The 21,040-nt window shown below is 56.2% G+C and overlaps 9 protein-coding genes across 9 annotated transcripts; 6 read left to right on the forward strand and 3 right to left on the reverse strand.

Moving 5' to 3' along the window:
• Positions 1 to 2: 2 nt before the first annotated feature.
• On the forward strand, positions 3 to 1,738 carry BDY17DRAFT_341005 (fungal-specific actin related protein; the record flags this gene model as incomplete). Its single annotated transcript, XM_033737986.1, has 2 exons — positions 3 to 181; positions 268 to 1,738. The coding sequence occupies exons 1-2, from the start codon at positions 129 to 131 to the stop codon at positions 1,736 to 1,738; spliced, it is 1,524 nt and encodes a 507-aa protein (XP_033586708.1). The 5' UTR covers positions 3 to 128.
• Positions 1,739 to 1,760: 22 nt separating this feature from the next.
• BDY17DRAFT_255860 (uncharacterized protein) lies at positions 1,761 to 2,783 on the reverse strand (the record flags this gene model as incomplete). Its single annotated transcript, XM_033731563.1, has 1 exon — positions 1,761 to 2,783. The coding sequence occupies one exon, from the start codon at positions 2,781 to 2,783 to the stop codon at positions 1,761 to 1,763; it is 1,023 nt and encodes a 340-aa protein (XP_033586709.1).
• A 212-nt stretch (positions 2,784 to 2,995) lies between these two features.
• BDY17DRAFT_318667 (uncharacterized protein) lies at positions 2,996 to 4,777 on the reverse strand (the record flags this gene model as incomplete). Its single annotated transcript, XM_033736213.1, has 2 exons — positions 2,996 to 4,296; positions 4,444 to 4,777. The coding sequence occupies 2 exons, from the start codon at positions 4,775 to 4,777 to the stop codon at positions 2,996 to 2,998; spliced, it is 1,635 nt and encodes a 544-aa protein (XP_033586710.1).
• A 235-nt stretch (positions 4,778 to 5,012) lies between these two features.
• Positions 5,013 to 7,146, forward strand: BDY17DRAFT_303300 (major facilitator superfamily domain-containing protein). Its single transcript, XM_033734545.1, has 2 exons — positions 5,013 to 6,776; positions 6,840 to 7,146. Exons 1-2 carry the CDS (start codon positions 5,273 to 5,275, stop codon positions 7,007 to 7,009), a joined length of 1,674 nt encoding a protein of 557 aa, XP_033586711.1. The 5' UTR covers positions 5,013 to 5,272; the 3' UTR covers positions 7,010 to 7,146.
• Positions 7,146 to 11,508, forward strand: BDY17DRAFT_303302 (uncharacterized protein). The gene has a single exon (XM_033734546.1). The coding sequence runs from the start codon at positions 7,589 to 7,591 to the stop codon at positions 11,222 to 11,224; it is 3,636 nt and encodes a 1,211-aa protein (XP_033586712.1). The 5' UTR covers positions 7,146 to 7,588; the 3' UTR covers positions 11,225 to 11,508.
• Positions 11,509 to 13,187, forward strand: BDY17DRAFT_303304 (uncharacterized protein). Its single transcript, XM_033734547.1, has one exon. It carries the CDS (start codon positions 11,714 to 11,716, stop codon positions 13,085 to 13,087), a length of 1,374 nt encoding a protein of 457 aa, XP_033586713.1. The 5' UTR covers positions 11,509 to 11,713; the 3' UTR covers positions 13,088 to 13,187.
• Positions 13,188 to 16,118, reverse strand: BDY17DRAFT_303305 (uncharacterized protein). The gene has a single exon (XM_033734548.1). It carries the CDS (start codon positions 16,039 to 16,041, stop codon positions 13,264 to 13,266), a length of 2,778 nt encoding a protein of 925 aa, XP_033586714.1. The 5' UTR covers positions 16,042 to 16,118; the 3' UTR covers positions 13,188 to 13,263.
• Positions 16,119 to 16,248: 130 nt separating this feature from the next.
• Positions 16,249 to 19,637, forward strand: BDY17DRAFT_303306 (uncharacterized protein). Its single transcript, XM_033734549.1, has one exon. It carries the CDS (start codon positions 16,459 to 16,461, stop codon positions 19,594 to 19,596), a length of 3,138 nt encoding a protein of 1,045 aa, XP_033586715.1. The 5' UTR covers positions 16,249 to 16,458; the 3' UTR covers positions 19,597 to 19,637.
• Positions 19,638 to 19,857: 220 nt separating this feature from the next.
• Positions 19,858 to 21,015, forward strand: BDY17DRAFT_327127 (uncharacterized protein; the record flags this gene model as incomplete). The annotated part of the gene is made up of 2 exons (XM_033737624.1): positions 19,858 to 20,810; positions 20,868 to 21,015. The coding sequence occupies 2 exons, from the start codon at positions 19,858 to 19,860 to the stop codon at positions 21,013 to 21,015; spliced, it is 1,101 nt and encodes a 366-aa protein (XP_033586716.1).
• Between the last annotated feature and the right edge of the window lie 25 nt (positions 21,016 to 21,040).

Below are 21,040 nucleotides of genomic sequence, written 5' to 3' on the forward strand. Positions count from 1 at the left end.
TTGTAGAGAATTATTATGTAAGCGACGGAACGCGCGTGGACGAGCGTGGACGAACTTCACGCTAAGACTTGCCCGATAACTTCACCTCGCCACGACATTGCACGGCGCGGTGTTTGCACGCTCTTAAAATGCCCGACTGTGTTGTCGCTCGCGCATTCAACATCAAGCAATGTCTGCTTATGTAAAGAGCCCGGCCCGGCTCGCACTGGAGGCAAAGAAAGCCGAAGTCATCGCCCGCGCCGAAAGAGACGCTGCTGGATCGCCCAGGACACCACTTCTCGCCCGCAGCCTCTCCAGCCAATATGGCAGTCCGAGTGCCTTTCGCTCCGAACAAGAAGACATCATCATCTACGAGCTTGGCGCGAGGCACATATCTGCCGGCTTCGCGGGCGAGAGTCGGCCACGATGCGTGGTATATTTCAATCCGGAGCGTGACCGTCGATTGGGCGACTATCGCGCATGCGACTCCAGCTATCGCAGGAAACGGCGGAAGATTGGCGATGTCCACGAGTGGAGCAAAGAGTACGAATTGTACCGCGTCGACCTGAAGTCCATCGATCTTGGACTGGTCGAAGATCGCCTAGAACGAGCCGTGCGGACCATCCAGATTGACCACCTGCAACTCGATCAAAAAGCGCGGAAGGCTGCTCTTGTCGTGCCTTCACTGCTGCCGACGCCACTCCTGGATATTGCGATGCGAGTCCTGTTCAATTACTCCACCCAGCCTCCGTCGATCGTGTTGTTGACTACGCCTGTGATGGCCTGTGTCGGGGCTGGACTGAGAAATGCCATCGTAGTCGACGTGGGCTGGGAGGAGACTGTTGTCACTGCGGTTGGCGAGTACAAAGAAGTATTTCAACGCCGAAGTGTACGAGCTGGCAGAACGCTGGTCACAGAGATGTCGCGGTTACTTGAGGAGGAGGTGAAGAATGGAACGACTAGCCCCGGTGATGAAACTTCGGACACCGGCATCGATTTCGAGTACGCCGAGGAAGTCACGCAACGCATGGCCTGGTGTCGTGCCCGCTCTCACAAGGCTTCAAATGCTGAAGCAGGCGGTATGACAAAGCTACCAGCCCCTGAATCCGCCTCTGGACCACGAGGTCACATCCATCTTCCTTTCACACGACTGTCAAAACCAGCCGAGAATGCCTTCTTCGCTCCCCTGGACAGCTCTGGTGATGATGACCACAGTACTCCCATTCACACCTTGGTCTACCGAGTCTTACTTGCGCTGCCTGTCGACCTGCGAGCCATCTGCATGTCTCGCATCATTGTCACAGGTGGAGTGTCAGCTCTTCCTGGCCTCAAACCACGTCTTCTAGAAGAGGTGTCAGAAATCATCGCAAAGAGGGGCTGGGATCCCGTCGACAATTACGGTAGCGTTGCAGGTCGTCACCCCCGAAAACTGCAAGAGCGGTCTGCCAATATTGCAGGGAATCGCCAACAGGAGGAACTTGAAGTTCCGCTGTCGCCAACGAAAAAGCCCATCCAGGAGTCCGTACGCCATGCGGATCGCATACACGACGACAAATACGACAGTATTACGCTCAAAGCTGAACGTGAGGCCGCGAAAGGGAAGGCGGAAGTGATCAAGGGTACCGTACGGGGTGTTGAGACAGTGGGCGCATGGGCTGGAGCGAGCCTCGTGGCTGCGTCGAAGGTCAAGGGTGTGCATGAGGTTGAGCGAGAAGCGTTCTTGAAGCACGGGTATCGGGATGGTGGTGTAGTAATCTGATCGTGGTGCCAGAACCTCTACTTCATTCGAGATACACATCGTTCTTGAGGCTGCGCAGATTCTGCAGAAAGCCATAGCCACCCTCAGTTGGTAGTTTGCTGGTGCTCGTGTCGCCGTATCGATAGTCCATGCCGCGTGAAGGTAGTGCAGTAGACCTCTGCGTACTCGTCCTGCCCATAGCCTTCTGCTTATCTTCGACCAGCTTCTGTAGGCTCTCGACGAATTTCGTGCGTGCCTTCTCTTCGCTGGTGCCCTTCCACACCTCCGCTAACCGTCTCAGCTCCTCGACCCTGGCAGCCGCAGCCTCCAGATCCGCGGCATCGTTGCCAGATCCAATGAGATCAGAGATCTCGCCGCGCACCTTTTCGGCATAAGCCTTGCCCTTCTCTTCGCGACTTTGGACATCCTCGCCAGCACTTGGCGCGGACACCGAGATCAGAGACGACGCCACCGAGACCTCGGATGGCGCGATGGGCCATTGCATTGCTTCGCCGAAGACCTTTATCACCTGGTCCAGTCTTGATCGGACCGATGCCAGTGTTCTCAACTGCCCTAGATACTCCGGCTCGTGGTCCGCGGACTGCACCTCTCCATGCCCAGCTTCTGCAGTCTCTCCCTCACTCGCTTTCACAGTGTCTCCCTCCGCAGTTGTGCCGGTCGTGAGAACTCCAATATCTTCTTCTAAACTCGTTTCCAACACATCGGTGAGCCCAATGGCCTCCCCTTTGAGCACTTCCACCTCGTACGCCAGCCTTCCCCCGCTTCGTACAATCTCATCGGTGAGCTGAGTTAGAGAGTTGGACAGGCGGGAAGTCTGGGCGTTCAGCTGTGACAGCAGAGTTTGCAATTGCGTCGAGAGTTCCGGCAGCTGAACCGCGCGAGCATTTTGGGTGCTTCGGAAGGACGATGAGACGGAGAGGGTGGGCAGAGTGCTGTTCAGATAGTCGGCTGCGTCGAAGTCTGGCTGCAGGAAGGGCTCGAGATTGCCGTCTGCAATGCTGGTAGTGTTTTGAGTCGTGATATGAGGGGCAGCGGTGACCGCCATGACGAATCGTAGGGCTCAATCTTCACCGACAGCTGCAAAGATCGAGCAGTTGATAGAGGGGAGACGCATGAAGTGAACAATTGCCAACGCGGCCCGCCTCCGCTTCCGAAAACGGGCTTGTCAAAAGCTTGGTTTGATGGAATGTAAACGCGTCAAACAACTTCAATAATCTGTGTCTTCTGCACTATCTAGTATGAATATCTGTCATATAACTACTCATCATCGGAGTCAATGTCGCATCTAATCGTCGCCAGATCTCCTCCATCATACGCGATGCCAAACGACTTGAGTAAGTTCTTGGCCGCCAGCTCGCCCGAGGAGATGGCGCCGTGCACGCAACCGCAGCCAACATCAGCACAATGATCGCCGGCAAATTGCAAGTGGCTACCAGAGTGTCTCTCCAGTGCCTCCAGTAGGACTTCCGGCTCGTCGCCCACTTTCTCCGTCGCGAATGTGCCGAAACCAGCAAGCGGATCACAACTCCAATCCGTAACCGCAACGTTGACCAGCGCAGGCAGCGCCTTCGAACTCTCCGTCCGAAGCAGCTTGAACAGCGGGACGAAGAACTTGTAAATTCTACCATGGTCGTTACCCATTGCTTCGATACGCTGGGCCAGAGGTTCCACGATCTGGATGCACAGTTCTTTGCTGTTGTCGGCGATCAGCGAAAGGTTGACGGTCGTGGTCGGGTAGTTGAGGATGCTGTCGGCTGGGCCGAGCTTTTCGCTTGAGCTTGATGAGGCTTCATCGTCGTCGTCGTACTCGGACGGCGAAGGGATGTAGATGAGTTGATCGTTCTCCTTCGACCAGAACACTTCGCTGAATTCGAAGAAGACCTTTCCGAGGACGCCGTAGCTGATCTTCGAAATTCCTTTCTGAACGTCCGACGGCAGGGCTGGATTGAACGACAGCATGTTGTGGTGCAGACAGCCCAGTGGAACAGCGACGACCACGGCGTCTCCAGAGATGACGGCCGTATCGTCGCCCGAAACACTCTTATGCCCAACGCTAACAGAGCCATCATCGCTCCAGTCAATGTGCTTGACGATGCGGTTGAGCTGGACATTAGCTCCGTCTTCTTTGAGCGACTTTGAAGTCCATTCGACGATTCCGTCGTAACCACCCTTGACGTAAAGATTGCGCTCCGGCCATCCAAAATAGCACAGATGCTTCGCAGACGACTCCATCGTGGTGGTGCCCAGCATGTGCTCGACGTCTCTGATGGCCTGCGGAGCCCACAGCTTCTCATCATCGCTGATCAATTCATGCCGTTCGACGAATTTCCGGATAAACGCATCGACCGACTTGTCTTTTGCGTTCGGATTCACCCGATAGTACCACTCTGCAAAGCTGGCGAACTCCTCGGCGACCTTTTTCGCCTTGAATTGAGAAGATGTCCGGCCGAACTTGGTGTAGTACAGCGGTGTGCCGTCGTCATAGTAGTAGGTCAGGCCAATCTCGCGGATCAGCCTGGTCAGCGGATTGTGCGCTGTTTCATGCAACCAAGCAGCGCCTTGAACAGTTAGTCGACGGAACGCAATCACAAGGTTTCAAACACGAATAGACAGTTCCCCTGGAGGTGCCGAAGCATATTTCAGCCATCAACCGCCCACGCAGGTCTGCAGCTCAGTATCAGCCACAACTTTGCGTGAAGACGTACCCATATCGCGGACTACGCCGGGCTTCCCAGTAGCATCACTTCGCACGGTCCAGATCCGACCACCAATTCGATCGCGAGCCTCCAGCACGACGACTTCCACACCATGGCGATGGAGCACAGACGCCGCACGGAGTCCTGCGATTCCAGCGCCCACGACAACGACCTTGTTCTTTGGCTTCGGTCCAGACTGCGTCTGGGCATCTTCGTCGACTTGTGTTGTCGTAGCAGACACAACCGTTGAAGATTTGGCAGAAGATGGATCGAAGCCATTGATACTCGGACTGTTGGCGTTATCCCCCGGGATGCGGGAGACGAATGGAAAACTTTGAGACATTCTTAGCTGGCAGGTTGACATTGATGGGGCAAATTTGGTAGTGGAAGATGAGAGTAAGGAGTTCAAGCAATTGACGGACTCGGCAGGCGAGGAACGAGAGTACTTATGCCGCGTAGTCAGATGACTGTGGGCCGAGTCAGTCGGCAGCGTTGCATCTCACGTAAAGTTCTCCAGGATTTGGGGTGTTGGAGGAGGTCCACAGTGCATGATTGTGGGGAGGCATGGGAGGCTAGCCCACAGCCGCCTGGACTTTCCAGATCGGGGCATCAGGGGAGATAATGCCGACCAATGGCAAGGCTATCAATGTCTATGCCCGGATCCGAGAACCTTGCTCGCGTCGTAAACGTCGATGAAGGTGAGGGGAAGGACGGGTAGCCGGAATGTCCGCTCTCATGGCGAGTTGCAAGCCCACGGCGGGTTGGCAGATCACAAAGCGAACACTTCTCCTCGATCGTGTCATCCTCCTACCCAAGGTACAGCATCATCTCATTCCACATGGCCGACAACGGAGAAGACGTGCAAGGCACGCTGCGGATCTATTCCAATACCGACGATTTCTCGTCGAACAGCCATCACATCATTTTCGAGCCCCAGCCCACCGACTCTCCGAACGATCCGATCAACTGGAACGTATGGCGCAAGAGCTGGCACGCGTTCCTCGTGCTGTGGATTGTGGGCTTCACCGCTGCGACGTCCAACATTGACGGCTGCGAGGAGTATGGGGAGAAGGCTGAATTGGGCATTTCGTGGTCGTCGCAGAATCTCGCTGCCGGGATACTGTTCCTCGGCATCGGATATGCCACTTGGCTGCTTGCTCCCGTACCTTCGTTGTATGGACGGAGACTGGTGTATCTGATATGTCTCATATGGTCGCTGATCGGCACCATCTGGCTGGCAAACGTGCAAACAACGCAAGACGCTTTGTGGAACCAGCTATTCGTTGGTGCCTCCGAGGCTGTGGGCGAGGCTACTGCACAGCTGTCGTTGTCTGATATCTTCTTTCAGCATCAGCGTGGAGCGTCAATGGGCCTGTACCTCTTTTCCACGAGTGTTGGAACCTATTTGGGGCCGCTTCTTGGCGGCTTCGTGGCCGACGGGGTTGGATGGCGTTGGGTTGGGTGGTCGAGTGCCATCATCACATCCGTCGCGCTGGTCGTCTTCTACTTCGGGTTTGAAGAGACAAGCTTTGATCGAAGTGTGGTTCGGCTCCGGGGTGTTGAAATCACACCTGGAGAGAGCGTCGAAATCGGTCCAAGACAGAATAGTGGGCAGATGGACCGCTCGCCCGAAAAAGCAACAGAGAAAGAGAGCGAGAAAGACGTTGTCCTGGAGGCTCCAGATGTTCAGATTGAAATTTTAGAAACTGTGCCGACGCAGAGTGTGGAGAAAGAAAAGTCGTACTTTCAGCGAATTGCTCTGGTCACGCGTGGGCCGGTGCTGCGGGGGACGGGATTCAAGCAATACATCAAAGAGCTCTGGCTGGTGGCACAGGTCTTTCTGTTCCCGGCGGTGTGGTACTCGGGTCTTCAATGGGGCGCGCAGGATGCGTGGCTCAGCTTCTATTTGAACACCGAGGAGGATGTGTGGGTGGGTGCGCCATGGAACTACTCCAACAATGCAGCGGCGATCATGAACGTACCAACGCTGATAGGAGCCATGGTGGGCTGCCTGTGGGGAGGTTGGTTCTCGGACTACTTTGTGCTGTGGATGGCGCGAAGGCATGGAGGAGTGGCGGAGGCCGAACATCGACTGTGGCTCGTGCTACCTGCCGCCGTCATCAGTCCTGCGGGGCTCATGCTTTTCGGGATTGGGACAGGGGAGGGATGGGCGTGGCCTGCGCCATACGTCGGGCTTGGGATGATCGGGTTCGGATGGGGATGTGGTGGAGATCTGTCCATGGCCTACCTCCAAGACGCGTATCCGAAGATGGTGCTGGAAGGGATGGTCGGGGTGTCGGTGATTAACAATTCCATTGGCGCCATATTCTCGATAGTGACAGGTGAGAAATGCAGCGGCAATCCCTCCCCGTCATTAGATATGCAGCTAACAAGCACGGCTGCAGGGTCGTGGGAGACGTCGCAAGGGAGCCGCAAGACCTACATCACCATCGGAGTGCTCAGTTTCGCATGCATGATGCTGACTCTGCCGATGATGTATTGGGGAAAGAAATGTCGGAGGATGACACAGGCGCGGTACAATCGCTACGTCAACACCAGAGATCGCACGGGGTGATGGTTGGGTTGGAGAGAAGAGAGGAGAAGTGAGGCGCGAGACGTGTCGACAGACCGCGAAGGGTTAGGTTCGCGCTAGGGTTGGCTGCCTGAACTCTCCGCAGCCCTGCAGATCTGCCTGCTTGCCTGCCTTGTTACGTACATTCACCTTTCAAACCGTGCGCTCTTCACCTTTCCACGCCTCCACTTGCGCTACAATCCCCTTTTCACCCATACATGGTCGACAAGACCACGGTTCTTCGTGCGTGACTGATCCTCACACAGACTAGGCAGGCTGCGGTCACTTCCCACCTTCACTCCCCCTGCGTGAAGCTTCCCTGCGACTCTTCGACAAACCATGTTTCGCAGCTTGCGTCCACGTTTGTCTACACATGATCGGAAACCATAAACTGGATCCTTCGGACAGCGCACTCTGCTCCCTCTTCTGCCTTCCCCTGCAACTCCTTCTTCAACTCGCATTTGCTGGCTCGTCCTCGTCAACCCCCGCTCCGGCCGCTCAACGAGGCTGAAGCCCGGCCTTTCGGCGACCGAGTGCTTCTTCCGCCACTCAAAACGCCCTCCAATTATCAACGCCGCCAACATGCCACGGAGGCAATTCATCGCAGATCTCCAGTCCACCCAAGATGGCCAGCTCCCTCCTGGCATCCATGACCTTCAACGGGGCGAGGATGATGGCCAGCTCGTCTTTCTCTTCGCCATCAATACCCCAAGCCGCTCGTCAACGCCGGTCAAATTGAACGCCCTCATCCCCGAGCTCAGTGAATACCCGCGATCCCACGAGTACATCATCTACGCAGAGGATGGCGCTTCAACAGAGGTTGCCGATGCTCTGGATGGCATTCGAAGAACGAGTGGCAAGACAGTCTTCGAACTTCTCGAAATTGTTTCCACCACCCTTTCACGTCTCTTCGTCGATACAGATGGCGATGTCCACATGCCTGATTCCGAGATCGACGACGCGGCAGAAGAGGAAGACGATGACGATGACGATGCCGATGTCTACGACAGCGATCATGAAGCTTTCCAGACATCCACCGCCCCATCTGCGTCTTTCACGGTAGCAAACGGCGGTGTACGTAATGCTGCGGCTGGCAGAGCTTTTCGCCAGCGTGTTCGGCAGGACTTGAGAGCTGCCAAGCAAGCTGGCTTCAAAGTGGGCGTGCTGGGCCATTTACTGGATGGATACAACGCCTTCGTCACCATGTCTATCCGCATGTCAAAGTTGGGCATCTCCGACGAGGCCATGCAAGCTTGGCGGGTCGAAGCGTCTGAATACCTCATCCTCGTCCTCCAATACCCAAATGGCTACAAGACAAGCGAAGAGCTTCAGGGATTCGACTCTCTCCGCCTGGAACCCAACATCGGCATGCGAGTATGCACGGGCAAAATGTACAAACCGACACTCCAGGAGGCTATCAAGGCTTTCACCACCGCGAAGAAGGACGGTCGCGATAGCATCGCCGACTCTCTCCTCGCCAACGCTGACGGTGAGAGCCCCGAGAGCTCCATCCGAGACGTCTTCATCTCCAAACCTTTGAACGGGCTACTCAAAGAACGTCTCGTAGCCATCCTTCGCTTTCGTGGCATGGGAATGGGCTGGACAGGTGCCGAGGATCTATACATATCCCGCACAAGTGCTGGAGCCACAAAGACTGATGTCGTGGACGATAGCCACTTTCTCCCGGAGCCGACCAACGATGCATTGCCTGACATTGTCAACGCCGATCACTGGTCCGAGAAGTCTGGTGGGCAAATGTCATTCCCCTTGCTCGCCATGCAGTTCCTCCTCCGCCATTTCGTCCGCTGCACAGAGTTCTGCCTGGTGTGTCACCGCAAGATGAACACGGAGCTCGAGGCGATCAAGCCCTACGTCTGCGAGTCGGACTTCTGCTTGTACCAATACATGGCGATCGGTTTTGGTCCAAGCATCGAGCATGAGATATCTTCGCAGCCATACGTTGTGGACTTGCTGGTGTCTTTTTGTTACAACAGCGCCGCAAGTCATAGGCTGCGAGAGTTTCCGGACGGTCTATCGCTCGTCGTTCCGCCAGTGGACCCGAAAGACCTCATGCCGCTTGGCCCTGCGACTCCAAAGTATCGTGGACGACAGGAAGAGCCGGAGGAGAAGGCTGATAAGGCGGGCCCGCGACCACCGGCAGTCGATTACGAGGTCGGTTTCGATCAAGCCCGCCTGGAAATCATCTTCCACATCATACCCGAGCAATGTCCGGTGAAAAAGGGCGACTGGATCGTCCTGCAGCCCAAGGGGACTCTGGAAGGCTCCGAACTTCATTGTCGAATCCGCGAAGCTACCTTCTTTCCCACAATCTCCATCAACGAACCAGTCTTGGTCCGTAGACTGAGCGCAAATCGGGCCCCGGACGGCGGCACCACCACCTCCATCAGAGTCGTTACCGACACACCGCTCACCCCCCACACTGTGACCCCCGCCCAAACTCCAAAATGGGCACCTGCCGGCTTCCAAGTGTATAGCCAAGACTTCAAGAGTCTCACAAAAGAGGAAAAGTCCGCTGCAATCTGCAGGCTCCTTGACACCCTGCCAAATGTCAAGACCTTGCAAGAGTATCTCAAGAAGCGCGCTTCACCCGATCTCGCGGACTGGAACGAGCGCATCTCAACCCCGGCGCTCAGCATTCTGCGGTGGATCATAGCCAGCAATCGCGCATGCATCATGCAAGTCGACGGCGATGACTCCGGCGCCGGCTCTGCGCGGCAGGAGGAACGCCTCTACGGGATGAGAGACTACATGCAATTCCGTTTCGCAATGGGCGCTCCGGACAAAGAGCAGCGCTTCATCAACGAGGTGCGCAAGACCGCGACTCGTCTGAAGCTCGCATATCCCACTCTCTTTGCATGGCATGGCAGTCCTCTCTACAACTGGCACACGATCATTCGTGAAGGCTTGCATTACAAAAACGTCGACCACGGCCGTGCGTACGGAGATGGAGTGTACCATGCCCTGGATGCTCAAACATCCACTGGATATTCGGGAATGCACGGAGGCTACGCGAACGGCAACGCCCGCGGCTCGTGGCCAAACAGTCTGCTGGAGGTGTCCGCCGCTCTCGCACTCAATGAGATTGTGAATGCGCCGGCCGAGTTCCAAAGCCAAAAGCCGTACTATGTGGTCAAGCAGCTCGACTGGATTCAGACACGCTACTTGTTCGTGCGGTGTGGTCAGAAGATGGGCGAGATAATCAAGCTTGCGGCCGACGAGATGCCAAAAACCGCATTGATCCAAGACCCTCAGCACATCCCGCGTGGTGCAAATGGTGGACCAATTAGAATACCCGCTTCTGCGATCAAATCTAGCAGGATTTTCAAGAACGAGCGTCGGCCGGAGCTTCCATCGCCAGCCAAGAGGCTCAAGGCCATGGGTGGATTTGATGACCCCATTCCGATAGATGACGATGACGCGGCGAGCGTCGTGACGACCACCAGCGACCTGATCATCATGTTTGAAGACGACCCGGAGCTTGAAGATGCATCATCGGCAACGTCAGCAGCCCCCAAGAAGATCGAGAAGCCACCAGGAACACCAACAGATTTCCTCCCAGGCACGCTCGATTTCAGCAAACTTCCCCTCATGCCGATGCCTACATACGCCACGTCCGCAACAACGAAGCGTCTGATGAAAGAACTGCAGGCTGTTGCGAAAGCCCAGGAACTCACACCTGCTGGGGACCTGGGTTGGTATATCGATGTCGAGCAGATTGAAAACGTCTATCAATGGATCGTGGAGCTGCACTCTTTCCACACGTTTGAGATCAAAGGGAAGAAATTGCCACTCGCCGACGACATGAAGAAGCAAGACGTGAAGAGCATCGTGTTGGAGATTCGCTTCAACAAGGACTTCCCTTTCACCCCGCCGTACGTCCGCGTCATCCGTCCCCGCTTCCTCACGATGCTTCAAGGAGGCGGTGGACACATCGTCGCGGGTGGAGCGATGTGCATGGAGTTGCTGACGAATACCGGCTGGTCATCCGTGTCGTCCATGGAATCTGTGCTCATGCAGGTCCGTCTGGCCATTGCGTCGGAGCCGTTTGCGCGGTTGGACACGCGGAGTCGCGGAGAGTATGGAACGGGTGAGGCGGCTGATGGCTACGTTCGCGCTTGCAACACCCATGGGTGGCAGATCCCACCTGGTTTCAAGGAGATGGCATATGAGAGTGCTCTCCCCGGAAAGTCAGATTGATGTGGCGAGGGCAGGTGTGGTAAGCATAGGCGGTGAGAGGGAAAAACCAATACGAATTCTGCCCGGCAATGGGCACAGAGGAAGTCACTCGCATGTGGCAAATGACACGATACGGCGAAAAGAATATATCACGGCACAGCATATGATAACGACGACATGATAAAAACACGACCGCATTGCGAAGGAGCTGAGATGGCCTCGAGCGCGCAGCGTGAACGCGATTGGCGTGGGTAGCATAGTTAGCGAAGTCGTGTATGAAGCAGCGTTCCTCGCAGTCTCTCCCTCGACAGTGAAAGACATGAGACACGATGCTGACATCATCGCAGGAGAATCGTTCGAGCGCAAACGAGGCGATGTGAGGAAAGTTCACCTCGCCGTTTGTCGAGTGACGATGTCTTGCATGAGTGTAATTACCCGCCTGCAACAACGTCCTCACTTTTTCCCTATCCCTCACTTCCACCAACACCACTTCCCTGCCCACTCGCTACCATGTCCCTCTCCCAGAGCTTCAACCAGAAGCTCGTCTTCAAGACACCAGACGTGTCGAATGCTAATTTCAACGACTCGCCTCCAGAATCCTATCAAACGACGACGGCACCAGCAGGAGTAGCAGCAGCCATGAACCAAAACCGTCGAGCCATCGAGCGCGAACAGCGCCTACAATCCAGGCTGAAGCATATGCCCGTCGTCCTGGGCGCCTCTCGGTCTCTGCAAGCGGTGTGCGGCTTCGAAACTGGCACGAAGATGGTTGGGGAGACGCCGGTGAAGCTGTGGGAGCTGCCGAAGGAGAGCGTGCAAGACATCGTGAAGCACGCGCAGATGAAGATGGCGGAGAGCCTGAAGAAGGGGAAGGGGGTTGATGGTCCGCCTGCTGTTGTGATGTCAGGGGCATCAGGTGAGAAACACGTCCCTGCTTTCACGTTACTGCTTCAGCAGACGAATTCGCATCTGACAACACGACCAGGCAACGCCAGCCATCCTGGCCAATCTCACCAGCGAACTCCTCAGATCCCGGAGATCGTGGTCCATTCGCCCGGCCGGCCAGCAACAGCGTCCGCACCGAGGCCATACCAGCCGCCGGCTGCCCTGCCAGCCCAGCAACAACACCCCCTACCGGCGAGACCACTCTCCGCTCTAGCCTGCCCACCAGCCTCTCCACCCCCTGACTGGGCACCACCAATCCACATCTCCCACCACTATCACATCCCCTGCTACAACTCCGTCGGCCTCGCCCGCGAACTCAACAAATGGCTCGCCAAGTCGAGTACGCGCTCCAAACAACTCCTCCCTGCCCGCGTGGAACTCCGCGACGCGCAATCCAACCGCCTGTTCGTCGGCATCGACGCCACAAGCTGCGCGAAGCTGAAAATTTCCCGCATCGAGCTTCCCTCATCCGTACTCGAGGGTCCCAGCGCAGGGCCGAATACTGAAAGACCGCGGGACTGGATTGTCGTCGAAGTCCGTCATGCACCGATTCCTCCCCGCGCTCAAGTCACGGCGGAAGGCAGAGTGCGAGAATGGGGTGAGATCCTGCCGGGCGAGGCAATGGATGATGATGAGGAGAAGCCGTTCATCCCTTGCGCATCAGGCGAGTGTCCGTTCTGGCTGCTCGCTTTTCCATTCTGCGCCATCACGGACTCGAAAATGGAAGTGAGGGAGCAAGAGAAGTCTGCACGGCCCCAGCTGCAAAATGTACAGGGAGCGAAAGCATTCGAGACGCTGTTCTTGGGTGGCAAGGGGAGGGCGCCGATTGTGTGTTGCCGTGGTCTTGATCCGAAGTTTGCGAAGGAGTTTCTGGAGGCTTGTGGGAATGGGAAGGGCTTACTTGCGTTTAATGGGCTGGGCTCACTCTTGACATGGTGAAGGAGCAAAAACTGGGAAACGTGGACTGGTGGAATCAGAAGGGTTTGAGGCAATGAGATGCGAGCAGGATACCCACAGGGCAAGATACAGCGCATGAGATGCGCGCTGTTCAAGAGATCGATACGAATGGTAGAGAGCTCGTTACTTCATAATCATCGTCGCTTGAGAGATATTACTCATGCACCAGTCAAGTCCAACACCTCGACTCCAGACTTCCTCCACCCCTTGCCGTTCCTCGCCCCAAGCCCTTCTTTGGCGTCGTCTCCAACAATCCTCGCTCGCCCTCCACTCCTTTTCCATCCACTTCCGTCGCCAGAAAGATCGACCGTCTCGGCGACGTCGATCTCTTTCCACCAGCCTTCAAGGCTCTCACGCACTTGGATGCGCTTCTTCACTACGACGTTCGATTGAGAATGCTGTCGTGGTGAGCGACGGGGTGGTGGAGCGAGGTGCGCCGGAGAGCGATGGTGGGGTTTGATGGCTGTCGGCACGCATGCCGCGGTGTCTTGTAGCCAATCTTCAACGTGCTCAGCAGGGGAGGCTGCCGGTCGCATCGGTGTGATGCAAGCAGATAAGCCATGAAACACGGGCTCTTCAATGTTTGCCGGCATATCTGCGAGAGGCGGCCGTGAAGTCTGGTCGCTTGACCGAGGCCTAGAAAAGGGTCGTGCAACATCGCTCGTACCATCGTCCAGACCGAGCGCGGGTTCCGTCTGCCATCGCTTGAGCGGCTCTCTCCTCCGACGCTTCGTGACGGTATCCGGTAATTGTTCAGGCGAGTATACAGAAGATCTCGTACGCTCTTCTCGCATGAATTGGAATCGTGCGTTGATGGGTGTTGGAGTGCTGGGTCTCAGGGCGAGGGGCTGCGATATCGGGGAGGACAGAGTGAGATCTACAATATCGTCTGGCCGTCCTCCAGCAATCCGACTTTGTGTCTTTCGCGGCGACGGCGAGTAGTAACTGGTGATGGTCTTTTGGCTCGCTGGAGAGGAAAATTCGGGGGATGGTCGTTTCTTGCTGCGCTTGGGTGTCATCTGTACGCTCTTAGCCGGACGACCTGACCCTTTCTTTGGCTGTGCGAAAGCTTTGAACGTATTCAGCGTCATGGAAGGAGCGGCTTGTGGTCGTGAAGTCGGATGAGGTGTATCCATAGCAAGGTCCAGGACTTCGACGGCTGGCGTTGAATCAGTGATGGAGTCTTGCAGCAATTCGGGCGGAATCTGCGTTGCGGGCAACTGGAAACCGAAAGGCTTGGAGCCATCGGCTTCCTTTGGATCCTTTTGACCAATCACCGATTGTGACTTCGTCGGCACATTCGCCTGAGACGAGGGAAGGCTGGTGTCTTTTGCGGAACTTCGATCGACAGCTTTTGTCACCGTCGCATAAGCCAATAGGGTGTTTTCGGGTCGAACTTCAGGATTTGCCGCCTTTCCCTTCCTCGCTCTGGGGGCTTTGTCCTTCTTCGCAGCCGCTTGTGCTTTTCTTCTAGCCTTCAGAAAATTTTCAGGATCCTTGGAGGGCGCTTCGTAGTCTTCTACCAGAAGCGGGCAGCCGACTTGGAGGAACGGCTTCGAGATCCATAGTTTCTCGGGCTGGTCCGGGTCGAATGGTTTGAAGTTTCTCTTCTTAGAAGGAGAAGTTGGCGCTGCTGTAGAGTCCCCATCATCTTGCGTGCCTGGAGGGAGGCCCGTGTATTCACTCTCGACATCACTCTCCTCTGCCACGCCACCCGCGGGGACAAATTGATCATCTTCCTCCTCAATGCTCAGATCGATGGGGACGAGCTTGGCTGGAATGTAGCAAATCCTGTACTCCAATTCACCATCCATGATGTTGTGGTTCCGCTTGCCCAAGATGGCCGATACGAAATCTTGCTCGACTTGTGCTTGTGCTTCTTGGTCAAGATGCTCATCCGCATCGCCTCGTAATCGAAGCTCACGGACCAGCATAGCAGGGGCAAGGTTTTTGATGAACTTCTTTGCGCCACCGATGCATCGCCAATCGAATGCATCCGCGGTGAAATCTCTCAAGGCTGCGAAATCGATCTGTTGGTCCCAGCGTAGCTCCGCTTTCAATCGTGCGAGCTTGTCTGGGGCAGAAACACAAGGGTGGGTATAGTAGCCCAGTACTTCAAGATTCGGGAAGTCGTCGGGGATTGTAAGGCTCGGAGTCTTGCGCGAAAAGTGTTTGGCCTCGTTTGTGTGGATTTGATGCCGTAAGCTCTCCCTCCAAGCGCGGATGCCGGCTGCGTCTCTTCGCGAGAGAGCACAGAGGTCGCGACCGTAACCAGCACGCGCGGCAGCACATGCAAGTTTTGGTCCACAGCCAGGAATTCCTTCGGGTAGATAGTCACCCCCACTCATCAACGCGACCAAGATCATGCCCTCTCGATCCATGCCGCTCGTTTCCTTGGTCTGCTCGGCGCGGTAGACGTTGACGTGCGTGGGAGTTTTTGTGGTGTTTTCGGAAGTCCAGTTGCGCAGAGTGACTCCCGAGCCGAACATGAGCGTGTCGACATCCTCACTCAGCACGGCGTCCACAACGCCCTCGCGCTGCAGAAGAGCACACTCCGCCTCTGCTTCTCCAGGCGCGACATGCCAAGGGAATCCAAAATGCTTGAGTAGTTGCTTTGCCAGAAATTCGGGCACATTGGCCACACGCACTCCCGGTCCGCCGACTTTCTTGTTGCGCTTGAACAGTGGCTTGTTCGGGCCATCGAAGACAAAAAGCGGCCAGATGTTCAATGTAAGCAGACGCAGGAGGCGATAATAGAAGGTCCTCAGTGCCGGGTTGGAGCCTCCTTTCCCCGACTGGATTTGGAACAGCCAGATGCTGATGTCGATGGCCAGGCGTAAGGGGCGGTTGTGGGTGGCGTAGTGGTCGGCGGCGAGTTTGGCGATGGAGATGCGCTGGCCGGGTCCAATCTGGGAGAGAAGGCCATGAACGCCCATTCTTTCCCGACGTGTCTACCGCAGCATTGTCTTGCAAATGTCCAAGAGTCCTGTGGTGTTGCAGGGAAGATTGTGAGTTCGTCTGTAAGTGAGGAAGTGAAGCTTCGGCACTTCAGGCATCGACGGTCGCCATGGCAACGACGCGACCCGCGAACGTCCTCACGTGTTTGGCAGCCATGTCAAGCTCGGAGCATTTGAACGCCATCCCGGTCGCCGACTTGTCAATATCACTACTAGTTGCAGATAATACTGTCCACACAACAAGTCCGTCATGTTGCCATAGCGTGGTGAGGCATTGCGACCAGCCCGCGCTCTTCGTCACCGCCTGCGTCAACACCACGGTCAACAATCGATAAACACGGTCAAGGGAGCCCATCTCCACTCGTTCTACGACTGCCGGACTCGCCATCCTGCGCAATGTCCACGGTCGGAATGTCTACATCGAGTCGCTCTACCTCACCCGACCCGATCACCCTTCCCTCGTCCCCTCTCGCCATCCGCTCCGCGAATGCGCAGACCTCTCCAGCTCCACGCAGATCGCCGAAACCCTCGACGCCGCGGCTCAAGAATGCCATGCACTCCTCTTCGCCCTCCAAAACATTCGTCATGGATACGGGCAAGTCGGGCGATGCCAGTCCTTGGCGAATAAAGGTCACGGTGGAAGCAGAGCCGAAGGAGGGAAGTAGTCCCGGGAAGAAGATCACGCGAACCACAAAGATTCCTGTCAAGGGCTTGGAAAGCAGTAGTCCTGCTAAGAGAAACAGCGCTCGGAGGGTTCGGGCGGGATATGGAGGCGGAGAAGATGCGGATGAAGAGGATGGAGGAAAAGTCAGGCCGCAGAGGAAGCGAAGAGCTACGCCCATGCGGAGACGCAATATAAAAACACAGGAAGGAACAGACATAGTCGAGGAAGACCAAGGAGCTGGCACAGCTGCGATCAGCACATCATCGAGAGTGAGTGCGGATACAACGAGATCCAAGAGACTGAGCAAGGCAAGAGAGGAGTTGCACCAGGCGCTGGAAGAGGCTGTTGGCCCACGACTTCAAACTCCCGCGGATACACAGCAAGACTCCGACTCCGACGCAGACATGGCAAACGAGTTTGACGACGAGCCTGGTGACCTGACAGTAGCGAACGAGGATTTCACGATGATATCGGTCGAAACGCTGCAAAGCATGAAGCAAAACACCTCTCAGCTGCTCGATGATTCAGCATTGTCGTTGAGGGACAGAAGTGTCGCGAGCATATCTTATATGCCGTCGTCTCCTCCAATGGCGCAGTCTACTCCTTACTCCGTTCGGTATCCCAACATCTCCAGCGAAGCGTCCGTTCACAACCATGCGATGGCGCCTCAATCATTCACGTTGGACAAAGACCAATCGAGCGAGAGACGGATAGCCCCGACTGCCACCGAGAACAACGTAGAAGCGGGAGCAGAGCAGGCCGAAGTTGAGGCTATGCCCGCGGATGATGATATCTGGGCCGAAGAGGCTTCACGTTCACTGGACGAGGAGGTCGATGTGCCACATGTAGTGGCTGTTCGCTCACCATCCATGCTTTCAAAGCACTCGCCGCGAATGAGCGATCTATTCAGTAACGATGCCCTGCGACCGGCTCGATCCAAAATCCCAGGCACATGGCGTCGAGAGTCAGGGAATCCGTTCAGCTATGTCGATTCTCCGCAGACCGGCCCTTTGCGCAAGACCTCTACTACGTCAACAGAGGCCGAGGCAGTCGATGGCAGGAGCGGCGGTGTGCTCACCCCACCAAGCACCGATGACGAAGACAGTGCCGACAAAAGCACCTATGAGGAGGGCGACACGTCGCTCACTCAACCCGATGGCGAAGCAACGCAACTGCATGGGGTGACTCAACGGCCAGAAGTCGCAAGTCCACTGTCGAATTCCAGCAGTAGCGCAACGAGCCCAGACAGCGAAGGTCAAGAGACCGGCCTGTTCTGGCAGCGTAATCTCCCAAACGTGTATTCCCGTCGCTCGCGACCGAGGTTCCAACGGCGGCAGCGTGTTATGGACTTGAGTGAGCTTCTGGATTTGAATGGTAACCCTACCCCGGCCAAGCAACAGACTGTCGCTCCTCCCACCATGCACCAATTGGAGAGGTCGACAATGGACTCTGCGCCGCGTAGAGGGCCCAATCCTCGCACCTCACGGATCGCTTCGCAAACAACTATCAAGGAGAACACTGTCAGCAGTCCGCTCAGGAAAAGCCTACTCAAGAGTAGCAAAATGTCTGGCGGCAACGCAATGTCCGCCACACATTCGGATCGTACGGAGGATGAGTCGTCGCGCGGACGGCAACCGCAGGTCTCTCATCTGTCGTTCAATACGAGCTCTTTGCATCAAGACAGTGTGCAAGACAGCACGTGTGACAGTCTTCAGAGCAAAGCCAGCGATCAACGCCAGCTTCTCAGCGAGATGGGCGTAATTCCAACTCCGGGCGGCAGCAGCGCAGTCCAAAGTAACGCGGAAAGCTCGTTGTCGATCGCCAGCCATCCCACTGAGCCCAGCGATTATACCTTCGATGAAGAGCACGAAGAAGAGTATGAAGAAGATGCATCGCGGGACCCAGGCCGTAGCTACGAGGAGCACCTCAACCTCGATTCACCGCAGAAGATCAGAGTCAACTTCAACGATTCCGATGGCAAGTCGTCGCTCATTGCTCCGAAGCGAAATTACCCGTCACTCTTTGGTGCTGAGCCGCCCGCCGACGTGGAACCCTCTGCACGCACTTCTGCCTCCGTCGAATCTGGGGAATGTCCGGCTGAACGTGACACTGAAAGCCAGCCAGGCATATTCACCCGCCTGAGTACAACGTTTTGGTCTGCCGTCGTCCGTCCCACGGGTCCTGCATCAATCTTGCCTTCGGAACAACAGCCTCCGGAACCCATCTACCCTCATCTCCTCCGTCACAATATCCGAAGTCGCTACGGCGTCCTGAGCAATCAGCACCCCTGGACGATGGCACATATGCGAACCCTCCACCGTCTGCTGAATTCCTGCACAAGCGGCAAGTCTGACAGTCTCGTGCCGAAGTCTGGGCCACTGCCTCACCAGCTGGAGAAACTGATCGGGCAGACGATCGTGTCCATCACGCCGGACTTCTCTTCCGCGTTTACAGAGCAGCACGCCCACGTTGTCGATGCATTCATGCAGACGCTTGTGCCTGTGCATATCGCCGATGCCATTCGTGACGGAGAGATGGATTTTCTGGGCGACAAGGAAGCAAAGACACATCGTGGCCTGCTGGCCGGGCGACACGGTGATATGGTGGTTTACAATAGCGCGGCGGGCGTGAAAGAGCCAAAGGATGGGATGAGCATTGAGAGAGGCTGGGTGGTGAGGGCTGTGGGGAACTGCGTAAGGGCCAATATCGAGACGGCGAGAAAGGAGAAATTGCGCATTGAGAAGGAGCAGAAGATGAAGCGGGTGCAGAATGGGCGAGGCGCGAGAGTGACTTCTGAGGAGTACGATGGCTCGGATGAGTCGAGTAGGCTTGTTGAGGACCTTGCATTGCCAAAGGTTAGGCGAGTGTAGAGATGTGCTACGAAACGGATGCTGTTACCAACCTATTTCGGTCATGTCTGCTGAAATGTACTGTCTGCGACGTGAAGTGCTCTCCCCTTCAGCCGGGTTGCCGTTCCTGCCCTTTTCGGACAGCTAAGCCAATGACACCTCGGCTGTTCCAACGACACTCCATCCGACTTGCATACACGTTCACAACTCCAACATTTCCACCAGAGTGAACGAGCAGAAGACTCTGAATCATCCACTCACACCAGAAGCTCTGTGACAACCATGGCTCTCCCCAAAACCCCCAGCATAGTCCTCTACGGCTACGAATCCTCGACCTTCACCCTCAAAGTCCGCCTGGCCCTGCGCATTAAGCAGATCCCTTACAAATTCGTGACAGTGCCATCCATGATGCCGCGTCCGGCGCTGCGCAACACTTTCAACCTCACCTACCGCAAAATCCCCGTCCTGACCATCGGCCGCGACCTGTACTGCGACACCTCGCTCATCGTCGAAGCGCTCGAGCACTTCTTCCCGGCCTCGGAGGGGTATAGATCGCTGTATCCCCCAACAGCGGATGGAAGAGATTATAGGCCTTTAATTCGCGGATTCGCCTCGTACTGGACCGACAGACCGCTGTTCCGCGTGACTACTGGACTCATGCCTGCAAGCATCTGGCGCTCCGCCTTCGGCCGGGACCGAGAGGGCCTAATCGGGCACAAAATCGACCCGGACAAATTGGAGAAGAAGCTGCCCGAGAACTTGTCGCGGCTGGATATGCATCTCTCTATGCTTGAGCCGCTCTTCGCCGGCAACGGGGGTAACGGGGCTTTTGTCTTCTCCACGCGCTCGCCGTCGTTGGCGGATATTTCCCTCTACTACCAGCTCGAGTGGGGCACCGACATGGCGTCCGGCCGCAATCAAAGCAATCTCACCGGCGGCGAAACAAAGGACACAGATACAGAGGGCGTGAAGCCGGTGTTCAACTCGCAACGCTACCCCGGCTTGTCCGCGTGGTACAAGATGTTCAAAAACTACGTCGACGCCCTGCCAGCTGTGGAGGAGAAAGTGGAGAGCATAGAAGCGGTGGTGAAGGAGATCCAGGATTCCCCAACCCTGGGCCCCAAATCCTTACTGCTCCCGACGCCGAATACCGCGCAGGCGGAACTGGATCGAAAGTGTGGGCTGACGGATGGGGCGCTGGTGTCGATTGCGCCTGATGATACGGGCAGAGATGAGTATGTCTTCGCTTGTGAATCATCCTTACGAGACATCGCTGACACAATTTGCTGTAGTCCGACTGTTGGAACGCTGGTGGCTTTATCACCGGAGGAAGTCGTGATCAAGCCGCAGAAACTCGGTCCCCCTGCCGTGATAGATGTGCGCATTCATTTCCCCCGACTCGCTTTCGTGGTGCGCCCGGTGCGACAAGAGAAGCTGTGAAATCGTCGCAGGCAATCAGATAGAG

This window comes from Neohortaea acidophila (genome assembly GCF_010093505.1).
Source record: "Neohortaea acidophila strain CBS 113389 unplaced genomic scaffold BDY17scaffold_10, whole genome shotgun sequence".
NCBI classification, from domain to species: Eukaryota; Fungi; Ascomycota; class Dothideomycetes; order Mycosphaerellales; family Teratosphaeriaceae; genus Neohortaea; species Neohortaea acidophila.

Coding starts and splice junctions, on each gene's coding strand:
- BDY17DRAFT_303304 (XM_033734547.1), top strand. CDS start 11,714: ATGTCCCTCTCCCAGAGCTTCAACCAGAAGCTCGTCTTCAAGACACCA.
- BDY17DRAFT_303300 (XM_033734545.1), top strand. CDS start 5,273: ATGGCCGACAACGGAGAAGACGTGCAAGGCACGCTGCGGATCTATTCC. Junction 6,777..6,839: donor CATATTCTCGATAGTGACAG/GTGAGAAATGCA, acceptor GCACGGCTGCAG/GGTCGTGGGAGACGTCGCAA.
- BDY17DRAFT_303305 (XM_033734548.1), bottom strand. CDS start 16,041: ATGGGCGTTCATGGCCTTCTCTCCCAGATTGGACCCGGCCAGCGCATC.
- BDY17DRAFT_303302 (XM_033734546.1), top strand. CDS start 7,589: ATGCCACGGAGGCAATTCATCGCAGATCTCCAGTCCACCCAAGATGGC.
- BDY17DRAFT_303306 (XM_033734549.1), top strand. CDS start 16,459: ATGTCCACGGTCGGAATGTCTACATCGAGTCGCTCTACCTCACCCGAC.